At 46.6% G+C, this 23,852-nt stretch overlaps 1 protein-coding gene across 1 annotated transcript in view; it reads left to right on the forward strand.

The window, feature by feature from the left end:
- The window catches only part of NOL8 (nucleolar protein 8), a 205,636-nt gene that overhangs the window by 71,209 nt on the left and 110,575 nt on the right, over nucleotides 1-23,852 (forward strand). The window contains exons 9-10 of the mRNA XM_078661396.1: nucleotides 13,102-13,221; nucleotides 22,434-22,524. Coding sequence (XP_078517522.1) covers nucleotides 13,102-13,221; nucleotides 22,434-22,524 — 211 coding nt within the window. The remainder of the gene's footprint in view (nucleotides 1-13,101; nucleotides 13,222-22,433; nucleotides 22,525-23,852) is intronic.

Below are 23,852 nucleotides of genomic sequence, written 5' to 3' on the forward strand. Positions count from 1 at the left end.
AGGGAGCCGATCCTTCGTGATTCCCCTGATCCGGGACAGTGGAGACGGCGAACCCAAGATGGCGCCCCGGGCTCGGCGTTAGCCCCGGCGGGACACCAGACGACGCAGAGCGGACCTCGATTGGCGGAAGGTGCTCCTTCGGGCGCTAAAGGGCGCGGACCAGGAGAGGAGTATACTGCGGCCCGGAGGCCCACACAGACTGTCCCGAGGGAGGAGAGAGCCGCGGCTCTCGGAGGTGGTGCGGACGGTGCAGAATTCGGCAGGCTATTCCGGGGGCCCCCACCGCACGGCAGAGCGGACTCCGACCGGAACCTGGAAACCCCCGCCGCGGCAAACTGTTGACTGCCCCAGGTAGGAGGGGAGAGTCCCCCCCCGGCCCCCCCCCCGCGCTGTTCCCCGACTGCGACTGCCTTTACCAATATGGCGGCCGGGATCTAGATTGAGCTCTGGGACTGCCGGGGGGCGGCGCGGCCTGCCTGGGGCCGGGGTGTGGAGCAAGGGGCTGCGTCCCATTCACGAACAGAAGGTCTGGCACGGCGGGGAGTGGCCCCGCGCGACCCTCCGCGCATGGGGACACACTTTACCAACATGGCGCCCAAAATACTGCGACCCTACACCGGATCACGAGGACCCTGAAAGACTGCATCAGTGCTGGTAGCAGCAGACGGAGGTGCGACTGGCCCCTGGAAATAGTCGGTGCCGCCCCCTGCTGGGGTGGCTGGTCCAGTGGACAACGGTACCTGCCCCCTGGCCGGGATTGCATCGGGGTGCGGCACTAGGGGTCCTGTCTTGACCACCCGCCCTCCCACTGATATCCACGAGTGCGTGGAGGCCGTGCGAGACCCTGCAGGAGGGCACCCAGTCACCACCTGAGTTCTGAATGACATTCAGACATTCTGCACTCCCGTACCTTCCCCCGCACATTTTTTATCAGAGCACCCCTCCTCCCCCAATGGCACCCCACACATCATGACTCTCTCTCCGACTTCCGCCCCCCCCACACTTAGCACTCCCGCCACGCCTAGCCTGTATCCCTCCCTCAACCTCCCACCCCCCTCGCTCACTCCTCAATATTCCACCTCCTCCCCCACAACGGCCAGCCTTCACATCGCCCCCTTATTCCCCTCCCCCCCTAGCGCGGATGCGCCTCCCAACAACACCTATCCTCTCGCTAACGCCCCGAACACCCACACCAGCCCCGCCTCTCCTCCCGGACTGCCCCCTGTCAACGTATTCGCCGATGCAGCACCAGTACCCTCCCCCAACACCGCGCCCATCATCACCTTGGACATCATTATGTCCACCCTCCTCCAACTGAAAGAGGAATTTCACTCCATTAAAGAGTTGCTCATCACACACCCCATCAGACACCCCCCCCCCATCACCACCCTTCCCACACCTAACACCACGTCCCCCTCACCGCCTTCGCGCCCTACCACACAACTCTCCACACACCGGACTTCTATCCCCCCTCGCAACACCAACAATCTCAATAACAATTGCAATCTCCTTACTACCAAGCGCAATATTCCTCCTTCCTCTACACCTAACAACACTTCCTCCACACCTCCTTCTCGCCTCATCACACATCCTTCCCCAACTTGGACTTCTACCCCTTTGTGCAATACCACCAATCGCCCCAGACGCACCACCAACACGATCTCTGACCTTGACGTACACACCCTTCTCCACTCTTACGACCCGGCTCCCCAAAAGCCACTAGCTACCAACAACATGTCCATCCCAACGATTATATCTAACGACCTCAGGCACCTAAAGGATAACAACAGAGGCGCTGTGCCCAACAACCTCACTAATGTACCCCTCGTTGTGGAATCTTCCTCCACCCTATGCACCCCTAGCCTTAAATGCATACTTCTCAACTGCAGATCGGCCCAAAGACATTCCACGGAGGTCGCCGAACTCATCATGTCCCTGGAATTGGACCTAGCCATCCTGACTGAAACATGGCTGTCTGACACCTCCACACCTATACTGGATATCCTAGTCCCCCCCAATTACTGTATCATTAGACTTGACAGGGACAAAAAGATAGGCGGTGGAATTGCCTGCATTCACAGAAGCAACCTCTCAGTCTCCAAAGTGACCGTCTCCTCTCTTACTTCCTGTGAATACCTCTGCCTTGATATCATCAGCGAAAGCAAACCGGTATGTTCACTACACATTATATACCACCCTCCTGGGGACAATCTCTCCTTCTCCCAACAACTCATGGACACAATTACAGCCAACTCAGGACGTCAGCACACCCAAATTTTCCTTGGTGACTTCAATCTCCACTGGAATGACAACAGTGACACAGTGGTAAACAGCCTCAAAAGCTTTCTCAACGCACTTGATCTCAACCAAATATGCAACAGCCCGACCCATAAGAGAGGCTCTACCCTTGACCTCATCATCTCCAAAGAGGGCGCTATTCAACTGGAGTCAATCCAACCTTGTGACTGGTCAGATCACCATATTGTCTCCTTCATCATCAAGGAAAAAACCAGACTTAATTCAGTTCAACCCCCTAAGCACAAAGTGTGGAAAAGAGACTTGAAGAAACTCAACCCAAACTCCCTACCACCTAACAGCTGCAATCGGCTACTTCCCCCTCCTGGCGTTACAGACGTTCAACTTCTGACTGACCACTATCTCAATACTATGTCCACAATAATCGATGAGGTGGCGCCCATGCAACTGAAAAGAGTCTCGTCCAAGAAGACTTCCAACCCATGGTATGACGGAAGCCTCAATGAGGATAGACGGGCGATGCGAATGGCAGAGCGCACCTGGAGGTCAGCCCCTTCTGCAGTACACCTAAAAAATCTAAAGAAACAGAGAAACGCCTATTTCAGGAAAATAAAACGCTCAAAAAGGGACTTCTTCAGCCTCCAGCTCGCCCAAGCTAAAAACCGTCCAAGAAAACTGTTTGAGTTAGTCAGATCTCAATCCAAAGAGCATCCCCAGACAATCAGCTCCATGGACGCTACTCCTTCCGGCGAAGACTTCTCTGCCTTCTTTACCCAAAAAACTGAGAGAATAAGAAGCGATCTCCTCAATGACGCTATCCTGTACTCCAACCCCCGACACTCAGCAATACCTCAACCAAAGAACAATGCTACTTGGTCTTCCTTTGACACTTACTCCATAGAAGAAATTGGCAGACTGCTCAGCGCCTTGAAACCTTCCAATCACCTCTCTGACCCCCTTCCTGCTAGCGCTGTAAAAGACTTCTCCCCTTGGCTTCTCCCACTCTGGTCTAAGATTATCAATAGCTCTCTTCAACAAGGATCCATCCCCAACGCCCTCAAAGTAGGCCAAGTCACACCGCTACTAAAAAAACCAACAGCAGACCCCACTGATCTAAACAACTACCGCCCTATTACAAACATTCCCACTCTCGCTAAACTGTTGGAAAAATGCGTTCAACTACAACTGACTAAACACATAGATAAGTTTGATCTCCTAAACGCTCATCAGTCAGGCTTCCGAGCAGGGCTCAGCACCGAAACTGCCATGACTCACATAGTGGACGATGCCCTCCAAATCCTAGACCAAAACGATACCTGTCTCCTCATCCTTCTGGATCTCTCCTCAGCATTCGATACAGTTAAACATGAGAACTTACTCGAACTGTTAAACACAAGAATGGGCATATCAGGGACTGTGCTAAAGTGGTTCACCTCATTTCTACACAACCGGACACAAAGAATCAAAAGCAACAACCTGCTGTCATCTCCGGCTCCAGTATCGCTAGGCGTCCCTCAAGGATCCTCCCTCTCCCCAACACTGTTCAACCTAGTTATGGAACCTCTCACCACGTTGCTACAGGCTTCTAATGTGCACTTTCACATGTATGCCGACGACACCCAACTTTATCTTAAAATACAATCTCCCAAGGACATCATGCTGCTGAACACCACGATCAGTAACACCCAATCCTGGCTTGCAGAGAATCACCTCAAACTCAATGCTCTGAAGACCGAGTTTCTCCTGATCTCACCTCCCGCTAAAACATCAACGGCTCAAACATGGCTTAAGCAATTAACGGCTCTAAATGTACAGCCCATCGTAGTAGACTCTGCAAAATCTTTAGGCATAACACTTGACACCAATCTCAACATGCAGCAGCACATCAGCAAGGCAACCAAAGGAGCGAACTTCCAAATCAATACCCTGAGAAAACTTAAACCATTCCTTCCTGCCAAAGACTTCCAAACTGCAGTACAATCTATAGTCATCCCGCACATAGAATACGGCTGCACCGCCCTCTGCGGGCTCCCCCTAACTACAACAGCACCCCTAAGAGCATCCCTTAACGCCGCAGCGAGACTCGTCACAGGCTCAAAAAAACACTCACATATCTCCCCGGACTTTAAATCACTGAACTGGCTACCTTTTGAGGCCAGAATCCAACTGAAAATCGCATGCATGACACACAAGGCTGTGCATCTGAATTCACCCGCCTACCTCACTCAAAAGTTGACAATTTCGGGTGGCTCCCGAACTACTAGGAGCACAAGCAATCTGTTGCTGAAACCCCGAAGATTTCGGAAGGAAAAAACGTATAAACGTTCCTTTTCAGGAATGGCGCCCAGGATCTGGAACTCACTCCCTCCTGAAACAAGGCTCATCACCTCCAACACTATCTTTAAGAAGAAAGTTAAAGCGATCCTCATGGCAAAATACACATGACCTATTTCTACGTATCACTCATGAATCTGCGCTGTAAGTCCTGCCCGTCCATGGCCTATTGTACCCTGTATTAACGAATTACGTATTGTATACGCTCACTCCTTGTATTTTGTTATAATGTTTTGATGCACCTGGTTGATTATGTTTATTGTTATATTGTTGACGCACCTGGCTGACTTTGCACACTTTACCCTCTCCACCTTACCCTCTCCACCTCAACGATCCTTACTTCCCTTCTACTCGCACCTGTGGGTCTTTACATCCTGCACACACCCACCTCAACTAGGCCCACCTTTAAACTCTAGATACTCTAAAGACGCTTAAGCAAGTATATGCTCCTTGCTATTGCACTTTATGCTATTGACACAACTGTTTTGTCTATACTCAGTGTACCTACATTACCACACCTATGACCTACCTCATGTCCGTTGACCTACCTATGTAACTAGCACCTTGTACCTAACTACCTCATATATTACTTTGTATATTCGCTTCTTTACATTGTATTTTTACTTTGTATATTCTACTCTGTATTTTTTACTTGTAAAGCGCTCTGATATCTGCAAAGATCTTGTTCGCGCTGTATAAAACTCTCAAAATAAATAAATAAAATTCCAGATATTGTGACGCGGCAGTGGCGATTGTCCGCCAGTCTTGCGAAGCAGGGGGGGTCCTAACGGACGGGAAGCGGACACGTGCGGAGATATCCCGGGGCGCGGAGTGAGACGTGGTGGCGGATACACGCACGCTCTAGACTCATACAAACTACCCCCGTCAGTGCGAAGTGGAGGAGTGGATCCCGCAGACCCCGGAGGAGTGCGACCTCTCGGTGGGCGATCATGGGGAAAAACAATCCGGCGCCTAAACCCCTGAAGCAAGGCCCTATGGACAATTTCGCGACCTCACGCCCAGGGAGGGAACACCCCAGCGCACAACAGGAAGGTTTGCCCGACACTGATAGGCTTCTGGCGGCCATTCAAGCCTCAAGATCCGACATACAGGAGTCGAGAGCAGCGTTAGAAGTTAAGATAGGCGAGGTGGGATCTGAGGTCACCCTCCTCCGGCAAGACTTCAGGAACCTCTCGGCGCGGGTCACGGAAACTGAAACACGACTGGGAGAGGCAGAGGGCTCCATTACCACACTCCGCAAAGAAATGGTGGAACTCCAAGCATCTCATAGACAACTCCTTTGGAAGGTGGACGACGCGGAAAATAGGGCACGCCGCAATAACCTCCGCTTTGTGGGCTTTAGAGAGGGAATCGAGGGGAATGATATGGCGGCCTTCCTCCACACGTGGCTGACCTCGACTTTCCATACAGCACGCTTCTCGGCGTGCTTCATAATCGAGAGAGCTCATAGGGCACTGCTCGCGAAGCCCCCGGAAGGTGCACGACCTAGACCAGTAATAGCACGCTTCCTGAACTTTGCGGATCGCGATCTAATCCTTCGTGAGGCCAGAAAAATGGGGGAGATTAGGCTGGAAAACACCAACATAATGATTTTCCCTGATTACAGCCAGGAGGTCCAGAAACAGCGCCGCTCTTTTGACCTGGTGAAAGCAAAATTGAGAACACTGAAGATCACCTACATGCTGCTCTTCCCGGCGAAACTTAAGGTGCTGTATAAAGATAAATCACTCTTCTTTACTCATCCGGACGACGCTTGGCAGTGGCTGGAGGAGAGACCGGTCCTCAGTAGCAGAGAGGCGGCAGGACGCGAGGAATTGGACAGGTTGCTTAGAGCTGGGGGCTCCCTAAGCCACAACGGCGGACATCGAGGAGACTCCACTCCCGCGCCACTGGGACACCGTACCAGCCACGCACGCCTGCGGGGGCCAGGAGAGGTCGCTCGGAATCACCGGGAGGGTCCTCCGCAGCAGGCACACGACGACAAATCCCACGCCATTCGACACTATCGGAAGGAGATGATGACAATCGAGAGGAGGGTGGGGGCTCGGACCCAGAGGGAGTGGACCCCAGTGAAGAAAGAGACTCGATGCACCCACTGGAGAAGGAAATCCACCATTTGGAACTAGATTCATCCGGCAAACAGAGCGGGAATGACACCGCTACGCAAGACTCACTCCTGAAAACTGCAGAGTGGCTTATTGATGAAGACTGCCGGGAGGCTCGAAGACAAGCAAGTTGCCAGTCCTCCCTTGTTTTTGTTATCTATCCCCTGTTCAGAGTATATGTTTTTCTTTCCTTGAATTGGTTAAGACATTGGGTTAGAAACGACACTGGATTGGGTGCTCTCACTGCCTTTCGAGTTGGGGGAAAGGTGAGGGGTTGTTGAACTAAGGGGTGGAGGGGGTGGGCGACAGACCGTCTCCCGCTGAAAGCTCGGTCCTATTATGGGGATGAGTCTGGGAGGGGGGGGGGTCCATGGGGGACCGGAGTTAACTTGAGTTGGGGAAGGGGGGATGTTGAGAAACAGCGACTGCATGCCAACACGCACCTGCTACTACACCACTTAGAATGCCATTTCGGGAATTACGGAAGTAACACACAATGGCGGACCCACTAGACCGCAACCACACTGGTGATCCTGGCGTCACGATACTCTCTTGGAATGTTAATGGCCTGGGGTCAAAGATTAAAAGGGGTTTAGTGAATGCATATCTTAAGAGGCTAGCGCCTGACATTATATTGCTCCAGGAGACCCATCTCAGAGGCACTCAATGCGCTTTCATAGCTAGAGGTAGGCACGTGATACTGGCACACGCAGGTTACACGGCGGACTCTAGGGGGGCGGCAGTCCTAGTAAAAAAATCCACACCGTTTACCGTCACTCGAACATGGTTGGACCCTCAGGGGACATATGCAGGAGTACAGGGAACATGGAGGAGGCACAGATACACAATTGTCTCCGTTTATGCCCCACCAAAATTACAGGCACGCACCCTAACTGCAGTCACTGCTATCCTTCTAGACACGGCAGACACAATTCAGATAGTGGGGGGGGATTTTAACGATGTAATGTGTACAACGAGCGATAGATCGGGGTCCCCTCGTGTAGCAGGTGGTGATACGGCATTGGCTAGACAGATGCACACTTTGGGACTCACTGATGTGTGGAGATGGCTCCACCCGACACAGGAGGCCTACTCCTTTTATTCCGGGGCTCACTAGGTCTTCTCTACATTAGATTACCTGTTTACTTCTAGACAAGAAATCACGGTTAATGACTTAGCGGAATATAAAGCGCGGGGAATCTCTGACCACTCCCCCCTGTTTGTACACCTGGGACGAGGGAGGAGGGACAAGACCAGGGAATGGCGCCTCGCGGCATGGGACCTGCACACACCAGATATACTGAAGGGAATTAGAGCGGACATAAAGGTCTATATAGCTGAGAATGAGGGCACGGTAGACTCTGGGATCACGCTCTGGGAAGCATTGAAGCCAGCCCTTATGGATCGTATCAATAGCAGGTTGGGAACGGCCAGGAGGGAATTACAGCATGCGGTCACGACTGATGAGGCCACGATCCTAGCCCTCGAAACAGAGTATCACCAGGGTAAGGAACAAAAGGTACTTCGGAAACTACTAGACACGCAAAGACACTACAGAGAACTTGTCACGGGGGAGGCGCGCACGCAAGCCCTGGCGACAATCCACCGCCTTTACGACGTGGGTGACAAATCAGGAAAACTCCTAGCGTGGCTGAGCAAGAGAGAAAGGGCGGCACGATGGGTTGATAGGATTGAAGTGGCAGGGAACGGAACAGCCTATACAGATGAGGCCATAGCGGAGGCCTTTGCGACGTACTACGAGGATTTCTATAGAGCTAGGGACTTGGGGGACGAGACGGACGCTAACCATTATCTGTGTGACATGGAGGTTCCGCAACTGTCCCAGGACGACGCAACGGAACTGGAGGCAGAGATCACGATAGAAGAAATAGGTGAGGCAATACAGTCCCTGAAACCGGGGAAGACGCCGGGACCCAACGGCTTCCCAGCTGAATTTTTCAAACGTACAGCGGACCTGCTCCAACCTCATATTAGACGGCTATTTGCCGAGGCACTCCAAACGGCGAGGTTACCACCCGACCTCGCTACGGCCACAATTGTCCCTATTCACAAGGAGGGTAAGCCCAGAGACAGGTGTGCCTCTTACCGCCCGATCTCTCTCCTTAATATGGAGACGAAGATTCTGGCTACGATACTAGCTAAGCGCCTGCGGGGGGTGATCTCTGATTTAGTACACCCAGATCAGTCCGGGTTCCTTCCGGACAGGGCGACCAAACTAAACCTGCGCCGCACGCACAACTGGCTACAGGAGGTCCGAGGGAGGAGCGAGCCCCACTGGTTCCTCTCGTTGGACGCCGAGAAGGCCTTCGATGCGGTCCATTGGCCCTTCATGTTTGAGACGTTGCGGAGGTTCGGCTTTCGACCTGGGTTTTTGCAGTGGCTTCGGCTCCTGTACTCGGGGCCAAGGGCACGAGTCCGCATAAATGGACGCCTATCGCGCGAATTCCGCATTAACAGGGGAACGCGCCAGGGATGCCCCCTGTCCCCCCTGCTGTTCACTTTGACGATAGAAATACTAGCGATCCGGCAGAATCAAGGGATTAGGGGGTTCACCTGGGGAAACCCGGAGTCTACCCAGGAAAAAATCTCAATGTATGCGGACGATGTCCTCCTGTTTGTGACGGACCCGGATGACACGATTCCGGTCCTGTTCAAAGAGTTGGAAGATTTCGGGGCGCGAGCTGTTCATACCATTAATTGGCATAAGTCGATCCTCTATGACCCACACGGCCGAGAGTGCAGGGAATGCCTGCCAGAACTCCTCATTCACACCACTGAGGGATTCCAGTATCTGGGGGTATTCATTACACTAGACGACACACTCTCCTTTCACAACAATGTGGCACGCATCGTGGCAAATGCAAAGTTGGACATGGACCGGTGGAAGCAGCTCCCGCTTACCCTATTGGGACGTGCAGCGCTGTATAAGATGGTTCTGCTGCCAAAGTTCCTCTATGCCCTGCAGAATGAATACTACCCGCTCCCTCCCGCAACCTTGTCTCGTATACATGGTGATTTGCGAACATTCCTATGGCTGGGGAAACATCCGAGAGTGGCCTTAGCTACACTGCAACGTCACCAATACAACGGTGGGATATCTCTTCCCAATCTCGAGGCATACTATTGGGCGGAACACCTCGCTCCAATAAATGAATGGCTACACGCAGCAATGGACCACCCCACGTATGCGCTAGAACGATCCCAATGGGCTCATACTAACGTTCTGTACTACCTATACGGTGGTTCGGCGGGAAGACGTTTCCTACCTGCTACCAAGATCACGCTGGCGGCGTGGAACAGGGCAACCAAACGCATGGGATGGGACAAACGGCCCACCCGGCAGACCCCGCTGTGGCATTGTAGGTGGCTGGGTGAGTTGCACAAACTGACAGGCTTTAGACAGTGGGACAACATTGGCATCTCGACCATAGGGGACGTGATTGCCGGGGGCGCACTGAAAACATTCCAGGCTCTACAGGTAGACTTTGATCTGCATGACACACAGCACTACAGATACTCTCAGCTCAGACACGCCTGGAGGGCACAGAACATAGATCTGACGGACATACCAGAATATGCCCCGTTAGAGGGCAGGTTGCTGCAGGAGCAGATTGGGAGAGGGGCGGTGTCCCTAACATACAGAACACTGACCAACAATACATTGGGAACACTACAGGACTTGCGTAATAGATGGGAGGCGGAAGTAGGGGAAATGGAAGACCTGGATTGGGAGCTGGTCCTTATGCACCCTCGTGAGGTGGCGATTAAGTCCAGACTCCGTCTCATTCAGCTGAAAGTGCTACATAGAGTGTACTACGACAGGGTGCGGCTATTCAAAATGAGGACGGTCACGGATACGAAATGCTTGAGGTGCCACCAGCCGGAGGGAACTTTCTACCACACACTTTGGGGCTGTGCGATAATACAGACATATTGGGAGGGCATATTTGGGGAATTAGAGGAGGTACTGGAGACTACTTTGCCACGTGACCCCAAGATAGCACTGCTGGGGTTGACGACCGAAGTTGACTTGGCCCGCCCGCTGACCATATTTCTAGTGCTGGCCCTAGTGGTGGCCAAGAGGGACATCTCTAGGCGATGGGGTGCGGCAGAATCACCAGAATTAGAGGAGTGGAGGAAGGGACTTGACCTCTACATGGCGGCGGAAAGAGTGACATACAAGGCCAGAGGCTGCCCAAAGAAATTCAGGAGAATATGGACAAAGTGGAGGCAATACCACGGACTAGAATGAACTCAACGGAGTGCTACAGGAGAGCACTACTACACCTGATGATTGAGGCATACACAAATTAGAGGGGAAGGGACTGGGCCTGTTTGAACTATATCACGATGTTATCCTGTGTTGAATCGAGGATGTTGATTTCAGAGGAAAAGATGGCAGAAATATGGGGTGGGGGTAGGGGGCGGGCATGCAGAAGCGGTTTTGTGGGGGTTGTTTTTCTCTTCTTAGTTGCAGTTGTAACATGCTTTGGTTTGAACTGCACTGTTGCAGTGGAGGGAGGGGTACTCCCTATGGGCAAATGAAAAAGTTGCGATACGGACGGATACTGGCTGAATGTTGAAGCCAGCCCGTGTCCTTATATTTTTCTCAGATGATGAGTGTACTGCAACAATAAAAATCTGATATAAAAAAAAAAACTGACTTTCTGGATACTATTACATCAACCAGGAGGGTCAGCGAGATGCTGGATCTCTCTGTGTACCCACCTTACACTACTTTATACCATGACAAACTGGTTCGCCGGACATGTGCTTCCTACCTCCCTTAGGTAGTCACTCCTTTCCATGTAGGCCAGGCGATCAACCTGCCTACCTTTTTGTTGTCCTGCATCATCCTTCTAACTAAGAAGAGAGACTTCACCATCTGGATCTAAAAAGAGCGTTGACGTTCTACCTTGACCACACAGCAGAATTCTGGGTGTATAACCAACTCTTCATAGTGTACGTCGGGCCAAGAATGGAAAGGCTGTGCTGAAACAAACCATCTCTAGATGAATACTGCTCTATATCTGCTATGCACTGGCCAAAAAGCAACCACCTGAGGGCTTGCACGCTCGTTCTCTTCAGAGCCAAAGCTGCGACCAATGTGTTAGCTTGCGTAGTTCCAGTCCTGGATATCTGTCTGGCTGCAACGTGGGCTTCATGCTTTGTGAACAGTCCGGTCTGCCGGAATGGGCATTTTGCCCGTTTGGTCCTGCCGGACCTGCTGGTCTAAATTGAGTTTGCAGATCTTCCTCCGATGAGGCATTGCATGAGTTTCTATTCTAAGGTAAGGAATCTGCAGCTAGAAGTCTCTGTTAGATGAACAAGTTACTTGCCTTCAATAATACCTTATCTGGTAGAGACTCTTTCTAGCCGCAGATTCGGTACCGACCCTCCCGTCCTCCCTGCTCTGTGACCCAATTAAAGAATAAGTGCTTTCCCTTACAAAGGCTCCTAGAAACTCACATCAGTGTTCAGCCTTCATTGTGATGCCATAGAAAGTTGCGAAAATGAACTGACGTCAGTGCGCCGATGTGGTGCCTATCTAGGTACTATATACTCCCTTCCAGTGCAGAGGAAGAAGCAGACACTGTGCCGAGCAACACCACCTACCGGTTTGCAGGGGTAAGGCTAGAACATTTCCAGATCTAGTCTGACGCCTGGGGATTATTCTAAGGTAAGGAATCTGTGGCTAGATAGTCTCTACCAGATAAGGTGTTACGAAGGTAAAAACTTGTTCTTCTTATCTGCCCTATTCTGGAGTGTGACAAAAACAATCTACCCACAAGTTCACTGTATAGTACAGCAATGAAATTGGTCTACAAGTGTGTTTTAATCTCTTTTCCTTTCGAAATGGTGAAATTATTATGTATCCCGCATCTATAAAGCATGTTTATTTCTTCTTTTTGCATGGTCCCATATTGCGTTTGGGATATGAGTGCCCATTCCACCATGACCCTCTGGATTTCCCAATGAACACTGTTGTGGCCTTCTGATGTATAATACAGTGGCAAAGATCAGAGTGTTTGGTGTATTATACTTGAGGTGTTCTTTAAAGAACTCTGTAATTTAATGTGTGCAGCAAGGTTTAACAGTTGTTCATCGTTGATAATCATGTGGGCGTGGTATGGTTATTAGGCATAAACCTAGTATGCGTGACCTTGTACTAGTTTGCTGGGCTGGGCAATCAGGCGGGTACCCCCAAATAACATTTGCTAAATCCAAAAGTATTTGACGGATATGGGGTTGCATTCAGTCATCTGGAATTCTGCATTAACCTAGGTCTGGGATCATGAAGGGATTTTCAGCACAAAAATGTTCTTGCTTTAAATGTTAGTTTTGTCTTTTAAAATATCATTAGGAAGCTACTAGCAAAAAGTCTTCAAAGCTATTTGAAAGCAGTGATGAGGAGGATGTGGTTGAAGATGACGACCAAAGATTCAACATTAAATCACAATTTGAAGGCAAAGCTGGCGAGAAGGTGAGTGAACATGAGCTCTTAATTTGGCCAAATGGATGCCCGTTTATGACTTCTAGCTGAGAAGTACTGAATCTGTCAAGTTTTTTCCAGTTCTAGAATGAATGTGCATTATAAATGACATAACACTGCGAAGGCTGACACAAAGAAACTGAAATGAGAAGAACATTAAGCTCAAATTGCACTCAACTATCTCACCTAGAGGAAGAATGATGCATACACACCTGAGAATGGAAAGCAACATAGAGCTGGGAGAATGATTTTAGTTCTATTGGAGATGTACCTACCACAATATGATGCATCAAGCAGGATAGGATTGGTTGAGTATTTTAGGTGGGATCGTATTAGTACAATGGTACTTGAACGGTCTGGTTTCTTCCTGAAAATGGAGCTGGTGTAAAGAGCAAGTATTTGGGACTGTCCTAACAGACTAACTCGGGACCATTCAGCCTTGGACATGATAGGTTTGAAATAATGAGGTAGTCTTAAAGCTAGAATGGAAAGTAATGCACCCTTCAGAAAGCGAACACCTTTGCTTCCTCTTGTAGGTGCACTTATATTACAGATGCCACTGAATAATACCATAATAATGCTAGAATGCAAGCATGGAAACCATTCAGCTAACTAATAGCAGAAACATCGAAGTGAAAACATGAGAAGAGGGAAAAGGCCAATACTACATGTGGGGAATCACTTATGCAAGCAAGGCTAGAAGATAAAGAAATCATAAACTCAATTGCAAATACACGGCTAAATGAGGCCAGAGGGTTTAGGGGAATAGTTAGAAGCAGGAGTGCCCCACAGGCTCGCGCTAGATGTCCAATTATGTAGTGCCCAAATGGCATCTGGAACAAGCAGAGCCAGACTGATGCAGGGATCTGGCAGAAACAGGAACTACAGCAATTTCTATAGTAGTTGCAAAAACAAGCCAGGAAGGATTTGCTGTGACTAGTGCACGAACAGTCAGTCGGATCTACAGGGAAGCAGGATTGTTTGATAGTTGTGACCAGAGGGGCATCTGTTGAGTTATGGAATAAAATGTTGCTGTAGGTGGACATCTTGTCAAGTCTAGTCTAGAACTCCCAGAGACAGTATAGAATAGATGGACCCCATATTTCAGATGGTTAATCTTCTCATTAGAATTATTACACTTGATCCTTGGTTATAAGTGGAGCGGAATTTTCCAACACTGGCGCAAGCCCCTGTTTGCGCTGGTGTTGCAATTCCAAGTTGTGTGGCACTTACCATGCCCGATAAATACAGCGTGCAATAAAGCCTGCCCCTTTGTTAAATGTCATCATGTCACACCTGCCAAAAGTTGAGGGAAAGTGTACCTTTTTATCATGACATGCTGATTTTGGTGCATTTAGCACCAAAATCCACGTTATTTTCCAAAGTCTCATGAAAAGATGCAATTTAACACTTCTATTAAATTTCAAACCCCGTGCAGTTGGATTTTATCAGGTGGGATCATTAACCCTTCCCACTCCTGGTCACTCCTATTAAGGGAGATGAAGGGTTTCTGAGTACACCTTTAGGAGAAGTGGTTAGGAAAGAAGATTGATGTCTGAATAGGACATGCATTGCAACAAATTAAGAATTACCATTTGAGTTATACAACGTCCCTTAAATATACAACCTTAATGAAGTGTGTTTTCGTGTGTATCTAATAAAGGCCCAAATCTATAAATGTGTTAAATAAAATGTTAATTTTATATTTCACTCTCTCTGCATGCAGAGGCACCATTTATAACAGCTAGTACTTTGCCTATAAAAGGCTTTTGGACCAAGAAGTGTAATATTGCTTTAATTCAAACTGCCACAGGATCACCATTTGTTACCTTCTGAAATTAAGACCTCACACAGCTTGATCCAAGTGATTTGGCATTGGTTGTTATAGCATCACATTCACTTGTTAGCAGAGCACCTACCAAGATTGATGTCCTAAGCAGACGCCATCAGTAGACACACAAATGGAAGATCAACTTTTACATTATACATAGATACTTCTACTGTAGAACTGTTTGCTACTCAAGCAAAGGCCAACGTTTTGCCTCCCGGTATCTACACCCCCAGGGTCTGTGGAATTCTCTATGGAAAGACTAGCCCAAGACAATTGAATACCCCTTTCTCCTGCTTCCAATGATTGTTAGTGTGGTGCGGAAAATTAGACCAACGCTAATGACACTCGTGCCTACCATGGTACTCCCTTCAGTTGGAGATGCCCATACATACTCTTCCAAAGCTTCTCTTGTATCCGTATTTGCTTAGTCAGGATCACAATAACTTTTTCATCCCATACCCAAGACAAGATATTTAGCACTTTAGGTCTTAGAATTTGGTTACGTGCAACTTCAACAGGAATGTATGCAAATCGTAAAATATGTTAGTCGGCCTCCCACTAGAGCATGTTATGCGGCTAAATGAAAACAGTTTGCTAGATACAGCGTTACTCAATTACCCTTTAATGTTCACAGTGCAGCACTTGATGTACTACCTTTTTGTACTTACAAGAAGATTGATTGCCATATGCAACCATGATTGTCCCGTCAAGCTGAAATTGCAGGCTATCTTCAAAACTGAGAACATTTAATCTGTTTTTTGCATCAAGGTCATAAAAGCTTTTATGGAAGGGTTGAATACTTCTAAGGTAGTGCCAGCTTCTGTGTGGGATTTCACTGTAGACCTTACTGTATTCTTTACTTCTTTCTAGAAAGTGATATTCTTGGTTGCCATCACTTCCTTATGCTGAACTGGTGAGCTTCACGCTCAGTTAGAGAGCCATTTGGGCAGATTTACAGACTAGGGTGGACTCTCCTTTCCATGTTGGTCAGTCTGTTGACTTTTTGTCCTTTTATTCTTAGACCCATTTGTGGCTAAGAGAGCTCTACAGAATTTAGATGTCAGAAGGGCTACCATGTTTTATGTAGACTGCATAGGGTCACATCTGGATAGTTGCAAGACAGGTTATCAGGTGCATTCAACTCTCTAATGCTAAAGCTGAATGCACAGAGCATGGTACTCCTAACATATATTAATCTCGGAAAAGGAAGTCCTAATCAGAATACCATTAGCAAACATGTAAAGCTGCTACTTGGTCCTTACTTCCTACCTTTGGTGAAAACTACTGTTTTCATATTCAGGCCCAACAAAGTGCAGGTGGGTCAAACAGTGCTAAATATAATGTTCCAGGCATTTTCGTCCTGTTTTCTCAGGTCACCCCTTTAGCAGTAGGTTACATCTTTTCAGTCTGTTCACATCATGTGATCTACAGCAGCACATTATGCAAACAGAAAACATAGGCTTGATCCCAGAACCTTGACGCTTTTCTATAATGGAATAGTCATTAATGTTCTTAAACTTTACAATATCTCTGAGCATGTGAAGGATCCTGGAAAGCATCTTCAATATAGAGCAATAGCACTCTAAAGCAACAATGTTAAAAATGCACGCCTTTGTATAGGCAACATTTTTCTATTATATTTTTAATAAATTGGTCCAAACGTTTAAACCTACAGAAAATGTAAAACGTGTTTAAAAGTGGCATAAAGGTGCATATCTGTTCCACTGTCTTCTATTCTCATCGATTTTAGAGGAAAAAATTAAAGTAAACTATTCCCAGGACTATATAGTTATATAGAAAACAAACAGTTCCTTTATGGCAGATACAAGCCACCACAATCCTAGCACACAGATTAGTGACATTTGACCCCTTTCTGTTATACAGATCAATTGTGTGCTTCCATAAATGGTATTAGGGTCTATCTTCATTTGGAAGATATTTTTTCAAGAAGGCAGGTTTAAATCTCTGGTATCTCCAGAGGTTATTTTCATTTCAAGATGTGTCTTTTAGGATAAGGGCTTAATTAATGATTATGTTGGAGTTTCTTTCCCTATGTTAGGAGTTTTTTCTCTGAAAACTATGGTTTCTGGAAAGAAGAAATTCTGAAAGGAACTGTATGCTAAACTATGGAAGGGCTATTTGTTAAATCGTCTATGAGACATTAATGTTTTGGAAGGGTGTCTGTAATCTGCAATTTTTTTTTTGTCCTCATTTTCCTTTTTCCCCCCATTCGTCCTTCTAACAGTGCCAACCTTGGGTTATCAAACCTCATGCACTGTAGCAGGGGTAATGAGGTGAAGGCTCCAAAGACAGCATCCCTGCCATCTTTCAAAGAGGCCTCCTCATTTAATCGACCGCAGACCCTTCCCCATGTCCTTCTGCTCACGCAGAAAATACTATAACCAGCAGAGGCAGGAGAACGCTTAATCATTGGACTGATTATGTTTTAAGTTCTCCACTCATAAAGTTCCCCTAGACACAAAGGGAGTCCAAAATTCATATTTTCTTTTCCCCCTGATCGGAAATAGCAATATAACTCACAGGTGTCGGAGATGCCCACAATTTACATATCTCCCTAGGCGCTAAAAGCATAGCATAAAATACCAATTTGGCACAGTCTTTAGTAACAATACCTTGGCATTCCAAACTTCCAAAAATAACCAAAACAGCGCTTACCTTAATCTGCAGGTTTAAAGCGCTAGCTAGGCATTTACTTACTGCCTCGCAGAAGAGCTGTAACTTCGGACAGTATATATCTGTAATCTGTAATGTAGTGCCCATTGGCCACTAACATTCAGCAAATCAAGATCTTCCTTCCTTAAAGATCTGCCATTTACACGTGGTCCAAAGAGCAACAGTGATGTCTCTCACGTGGATTTCAGCCCATGGCACTAATGAGGCAGCAGATGGCTCCTAATCAGGTTTGAAGATGTTGCAGTATCCAGGCATCTAAACAGCATTATTGAGAACTGCTGCAAAAATATTGCCTGCAATTATGCCTATATCTATATAAACTAACGTAGACTCTTTTTTTTTTTTTCTGGCTGTGGTATCTGTCTTCCTGGTCTATGGCTGCCTGCTTAATCTTTATAAATACCACTGTCCTTAAACATAATTGACCTCAGGGAAAATATGCTTTTTCACTTTATGGGAGAAATGTCTTTGTATGTTCTGACTACGCTTCTCTTTCTCCAGCTGTAGAACTACGACTGAGAGAACAGTGTCTGATTGGTCTAGTGATCGCACATGTTGTGCTCCAGACTGCATGCTAATGGTGTTGTGCAAAGTCAGTAATTCAATTATTATGGAATACATGAAAGTCTGCCAGGACCCGCTCATGATAGGCGGTAGTTTTTGATGGAGAAGCTAGAGGTCGACAATATGGGAGAAAAAAAGTGCATGAAAATGCATTGATACCAGTTTTTCACATCAAAGCGGGCTAAATACTTAAAGGTGCCGAGGACTCAGTTGAAGTTAAATAAGGAATAATGATCTGAAGGTATCCGGTGTTCACTGACTTCTTTGCATAAATTTTGTACCTACCGACTGCAGACCATTTTGCACTCAGCTGATACTTACAGAACCTTATTAACATGAAGCTCCTCAGGCTAGACTCCACTGGCGATACAAAAGGGGATGATGGACGGAGCGTTTGAGCAAATCAAACACTCGCCCCCAGTCAACTGATCTGGGTTTAATCCATCACCATTCTTTAGCTCACTCGGCCACCCCAGTTCAGACATGGCTCTATGCAAATCAGTCTGACCCTGTGCCTCATGGGAACAGTCCAGCCCGAACTGCCAAGCCATGTCTTCCCTGGACCGGAAACAAGCATCCTGGGACCGGTTTCGGATTCATAATCCTCATCAGCCAGGCTATCTGGAATCCAGTGGCCAAGTGAGCAAGGGACTCACGTCTGAGCATACCCTGCCACACTTGGGGCGAACAAAGCGATACAAAAGGGGATGATGGACGGAGCGTTTGAGCAAATCAAACACTCACCCCCAGTCAACTGATCTGCGTTTAATCCATCACCATTCTTTAGCTCACTCGGCCACCCCAGTTCAGACATGGCTATATGCAAATCAGTCTGACCCTGTGCCTCATGGGAACAGTCCAGCCCGAACTGCCAAGCCATGTCTTCCCTGGACCGGAAACAAGCATCCTGGGACCGGTTTCGGATTCATAATCCTCATCAGCCAGGCTATCTTGAATCCAGTGGCCAAGTGAGCAAGGGACTCACGTCTGAGCATACCCTGCCACACTTAGGGCGAACAAAGCGATACAAAAGGGGATGATGGACGGAGCGTTTGAGCAAATCACACACTCACCCCCAGTCAACTGATCTGGGTTTAATCCATCACCATTCTTTAGCTCACTCGGCCACCCCAGTTCAGACATGGCTATATGCAAATCAGTCTGACCCTGTGCCTCATGGGAACAGTCCAGCCCGAACTGTCAAGCCATGTCTTCCCTGGACCGGAAAAAAGCATCCTGGGACCGGTTTCGGATTCATAATCCTCATCAGCCAGGCTATCTTGAATCCAGTGGCCAAGTGAGCAAGGGACTCACGTCTGAGCATACCCTGCCACACTTAGGGCGAACAAAGCGATACAAAAGGGGATGATGGACGGAGCGTTTGAGCAAATCAAACACTCACCCCCAGTCAACTGATCTGGGTTTAATCCATCACCATTCTTTAGCTCACTCGGCCACCCCAGTTCAGACATGGCTCTATGCTAATCAGTCTGACCCTGTGCCTCATGGGAACAGTCCAGCCCGAACTGCCAAGCCATGTCTTCCCTGGACCGGAAACAAGCATCCTGGGACCGGTTTCGGATTCATAATCCTCATCAGCCAGGCTATCTTGAATCCAGTGGCCAAGTGAGCAAGGGACTCACGTCTGAGCATACCCTGCCACACTTAGGGCGAACAAAGCGATACAAAAGGGGATGATGGACGGAGCGTTTGAGCAAATCAAACACTCACCCCCAGTCAACTGATCTGGTTTTAATCCATCACCATTCTTTAGCTCACTCGGCCACCCCAGTTCAGACATGGCTATATGCAAATCAGTCTGACCCTGTGCCTCATGGGAACAGTCCAGACCGAACTGCCACGGATCATTTTCCTACTTAGGCACTGACTGCCCTGAGTGCACTTATTCTGCTAAACCACACCGGTGTTATCCTCTGCAGAAGCTTTTGCTCAGACAGCTCCTGCTACCCACCTTTACTTCTGTGTGCTTACTCTGGTAAGATTGTGCTGTTTCATGAACAGGGTTGACCTCTATGAACTACTTTCATTTGCCTTGAAACTAGGCACCCCAGGCCTAAATTGTTGCATTTTACAACTAGGACTGCTTAGAGAACAAATTGTACTTTGCAGGTCAAAATGGCCTTGAAATAGTCAAATCATGTCGTCTGTATCAGGTCAAAATGGCCTTGAAATAGTCAAATCATGTCGTCTGTATCGGCTTTTTTTTGGAAATTGCCAGCAATTCCTTGCAGTCCAATACATCGCGTAACTCAAGGAGCAACATTGTACTGTTGCAACTGTTACCTGTGTACATTTTGTAGCAGATGTATTGCCTATATTCTGTTTACTGTTATCAGCATGCTGTTTGAATCACAGTATATCCATCTGTTATGCAAAACAAATAACTAACACATTAACACACCAAAATCTGCATGATCCGGTAATTACCGTATGGTTTTCTCTGTTAAGTTTCGGCAGGTTTAATCTGCTGACATTTAAGAAAGAGTGAGGTATGTAACACATCCAATAATTACCGAATGAATAAAATAACACTCTACTAGAGTTCGAAAAAACAGACTGACTCATAAATAAGCCCTTAATATTTTACTATTTTACTGATTGCGGATGACAACATGGAACAAATATTAGATATTTGGCCTTTTATTCGTTATAGAGAATTTTACAAATCTGTAAGAAGTGAAACCACTAGAAACTGTTAACTTATAAATGATCTTTGTGTATGATGGCTGGCAGTATATATAGATTTACTGCACATAAGGTTTTTAAATATTGGCAATATGAGTGAGCATCTCCTGGTGGGCATTAAAATGGTTTCATTATTTTCTTCCCCAGAATCCATTTAAGAGAACGCATTTGTTGCTAATCCAAAAAACTGCATGTCACATTTGGGGTCCTATGAGGTGTATATTCTCTTGTTAATGGGACCCATTATTCAGGTGGTTTACTAGAGAAATTCCAGATAAGAGTTTCCTTAATTGTCTACATTAAATCTTAATATGTTTCCTGGCCTGTTTTTCCTAAGGCTGTTTCATGACTGACCGTACATGGACACTTTGTATCAGAAATAAGCCCAAAATGTGACCAAAATTTTTGTATAGTGGGAAAGAGTGAAAGTCTATTGTACGACAAATAGTATTTGATTCCAGTTAAGAAAATAGTTCATCTTTTCAGGTCTTCTGGGCAGTTTACTAAGTTATCTGTGCATGAAAAGTAACACTACATGTTTTTAACTATTTACACACTGTGCTGCTTGAAAGTCAGTAATTGATATGCTTGAATTACACCATGTTGAACTATGCTATCTAAACACAAATGCGCTACAGATTCTCTAAGGTCATTCTTGCGAAGTGCATAAATACAGTGTTTAGCTGCTTGGCATCTGCTAGTCATTCTAGAATAATTGGAATATAGAGGTTGGGATATCACACAACATTGTATATATTTTTAGGACTTTTAGGAGCATTCGGAATGATGCCTTCATAAATCACAAACATTTAAGATTACTAGCCCACACTTGTAAAAGTCTAGATGTCCGATTAATGTAAACATAATGTTGGTTTTACTTGCATTGCTTCTATAATACGACAATGTTTTTATGGATGTTTAGAAACACGGGCACGCAACAGAGATGTTCAAAGAGGGAGTGAAATGCACATCGGGACCAATTTTAGGATGAGAAACATGCAAGGAATAAGCAGAGTGAAGCTATAGAGTTTCTATAGCATTGTGCTGCCCTACTTTTGGCTAATTTGCTTTTGTATCTTATAAAGAAAAACTGACATATCGCTTCGATTTGTGTATTGCGCTTCAATTTGTGTATTGTGGTGCCTTTGTTGTAGCAATTACATGAAATAACTGGGACTGATTTAATTCAAACAAATAAAGCTCTATTTTATTGACCAATTGTCTATGAAAAAGTATTGGTGCTGTTTAATACGTTGTTTTTTCCCCTTGCTTAACACATAGACATCTTAACTCAATTTCCACTAGACATGTTAAAGCAAATGTCTTCTAAAACTGCTCTTACAATTTGATTACAAATAATAAACATTCCCCACAATTCTAATTTTGAGCCTTGTTTCTTGATGTGTAGCTCATGCACTTGCAATCCAAATTTGGTACGGATGAACGTTTTCGAATGGATGCGCGCTTCCTTGGGAGTGACCACGAAGAGGATGATGCAAGTAAGTGTGATTTAAGCCATGAATTCCATGCGGTGACAGCTTCAGACATTTCCCAATTTATTTTGTGTGTGCTGTTTATTTTGCCCTTTGAACTTGATTGCACTATAATATATTTTCATGACCATGGAGAAAAGGCAGTTTGATGTCCGATAACAATGTAGATCCGCGTTCTCACATCTCGGTTCTGCTAATCTGTATATTTTAAGCAGCTTTTTTGGGGTTGATTGAACCATTGTAAGTAACACAGATGATTGTTGCAACCCTAATAATTTCTTTGTCTGTGTGTAGGCTCCTGAAACAATGCAGTAAAAACTATTTTTTTCTTAGAAAATTATATGACGACATTTTTGATATTGGATATAACATTTTCCATGTTGTTATTAAATAAAGTCATTTAGAACAGCTATTTGCCAAACTAACGTATTGCAAAATCGAGATTTAATAAAAGTGCATTATTTGCGTAATACTCTTTACTCAAACTGAGCAGTAATTAAGAAATCCAGAGTACTTGAAGAACTGCAATTTGCAGAAGTCCAGAGAGGATGTCTCAGAATGTAATACTTCATAATAACTGTGTGTGTAGTCACTTGATAATACTGTAAGTATACTACACCTCCCTCTTGCTCCTCTCCTTCTTTGAATTGAAATACACATTGACTTGTAAGTCTTTAAGAAAGGAGATAGATCAGATCCAAAGAGTTATCTTCTCTCCTTCCTGGATTCCCCTGCAAAACTAATGGATAGGGTCCTCTTTCAGAGATTAGAGCCGTGGGCCACCTACAATTCAATCCTTTCAGAGGGCCAGTACAGATTCAGGAAGGAGTTTGAGACAGTGGAGCAGTGTGTGAGCTTGGACCTGCTCATTGGAAAGTACATAAAGACAAAGCTTTGTTCTCTTTACCTGTGCTTTGCTGATCTCCACAGCGGTTTTGATTTGATGGATCCCCTGGCATGCATTGCTTGGATTAGGGGCCCCTAAGAAAATGGGGGTGGGGGCGGTTTAGCCTGGTTGTACAGGAATTAGTCTGCTAAGGTCCACTTTTACCCTAATGGGGAAGGCTTCCCATCATTTAGTATTGAGAAGGGGATTAAAAAGGGCTGTGTTCTGGCTCCATTTTTTCTCTATTTATATTAATGGGGTGGAAGATGTCCTGAGCTCTCTGCAATCCGACACACCTATAGTTGCTGATCATTCAGTTCCGGTGCTATTGTATGCTGAATATGCCATCCTGAGGATGAGGACCTCTATTGATTTGCAGAGACTGGTGGGCACCTTTTCAGAATTCATGGAGACTAGAACATCAAAGATCATTAAAGCCAATACATTT

This window comes from Lissotriton helveticus, chromosome 9 (assembly GCF_964261635.1).
Source record: "Lissotriton helveticus chromosome 9, aLisHel1.1, whole genome shotgun sequence".
NCBI classification, from domain to species: Eukaryota; Metazoa; Chordata; class Amphibia; order Caudata; family Salamandridae; genus Lissotriton; species Lissotriton helveticus.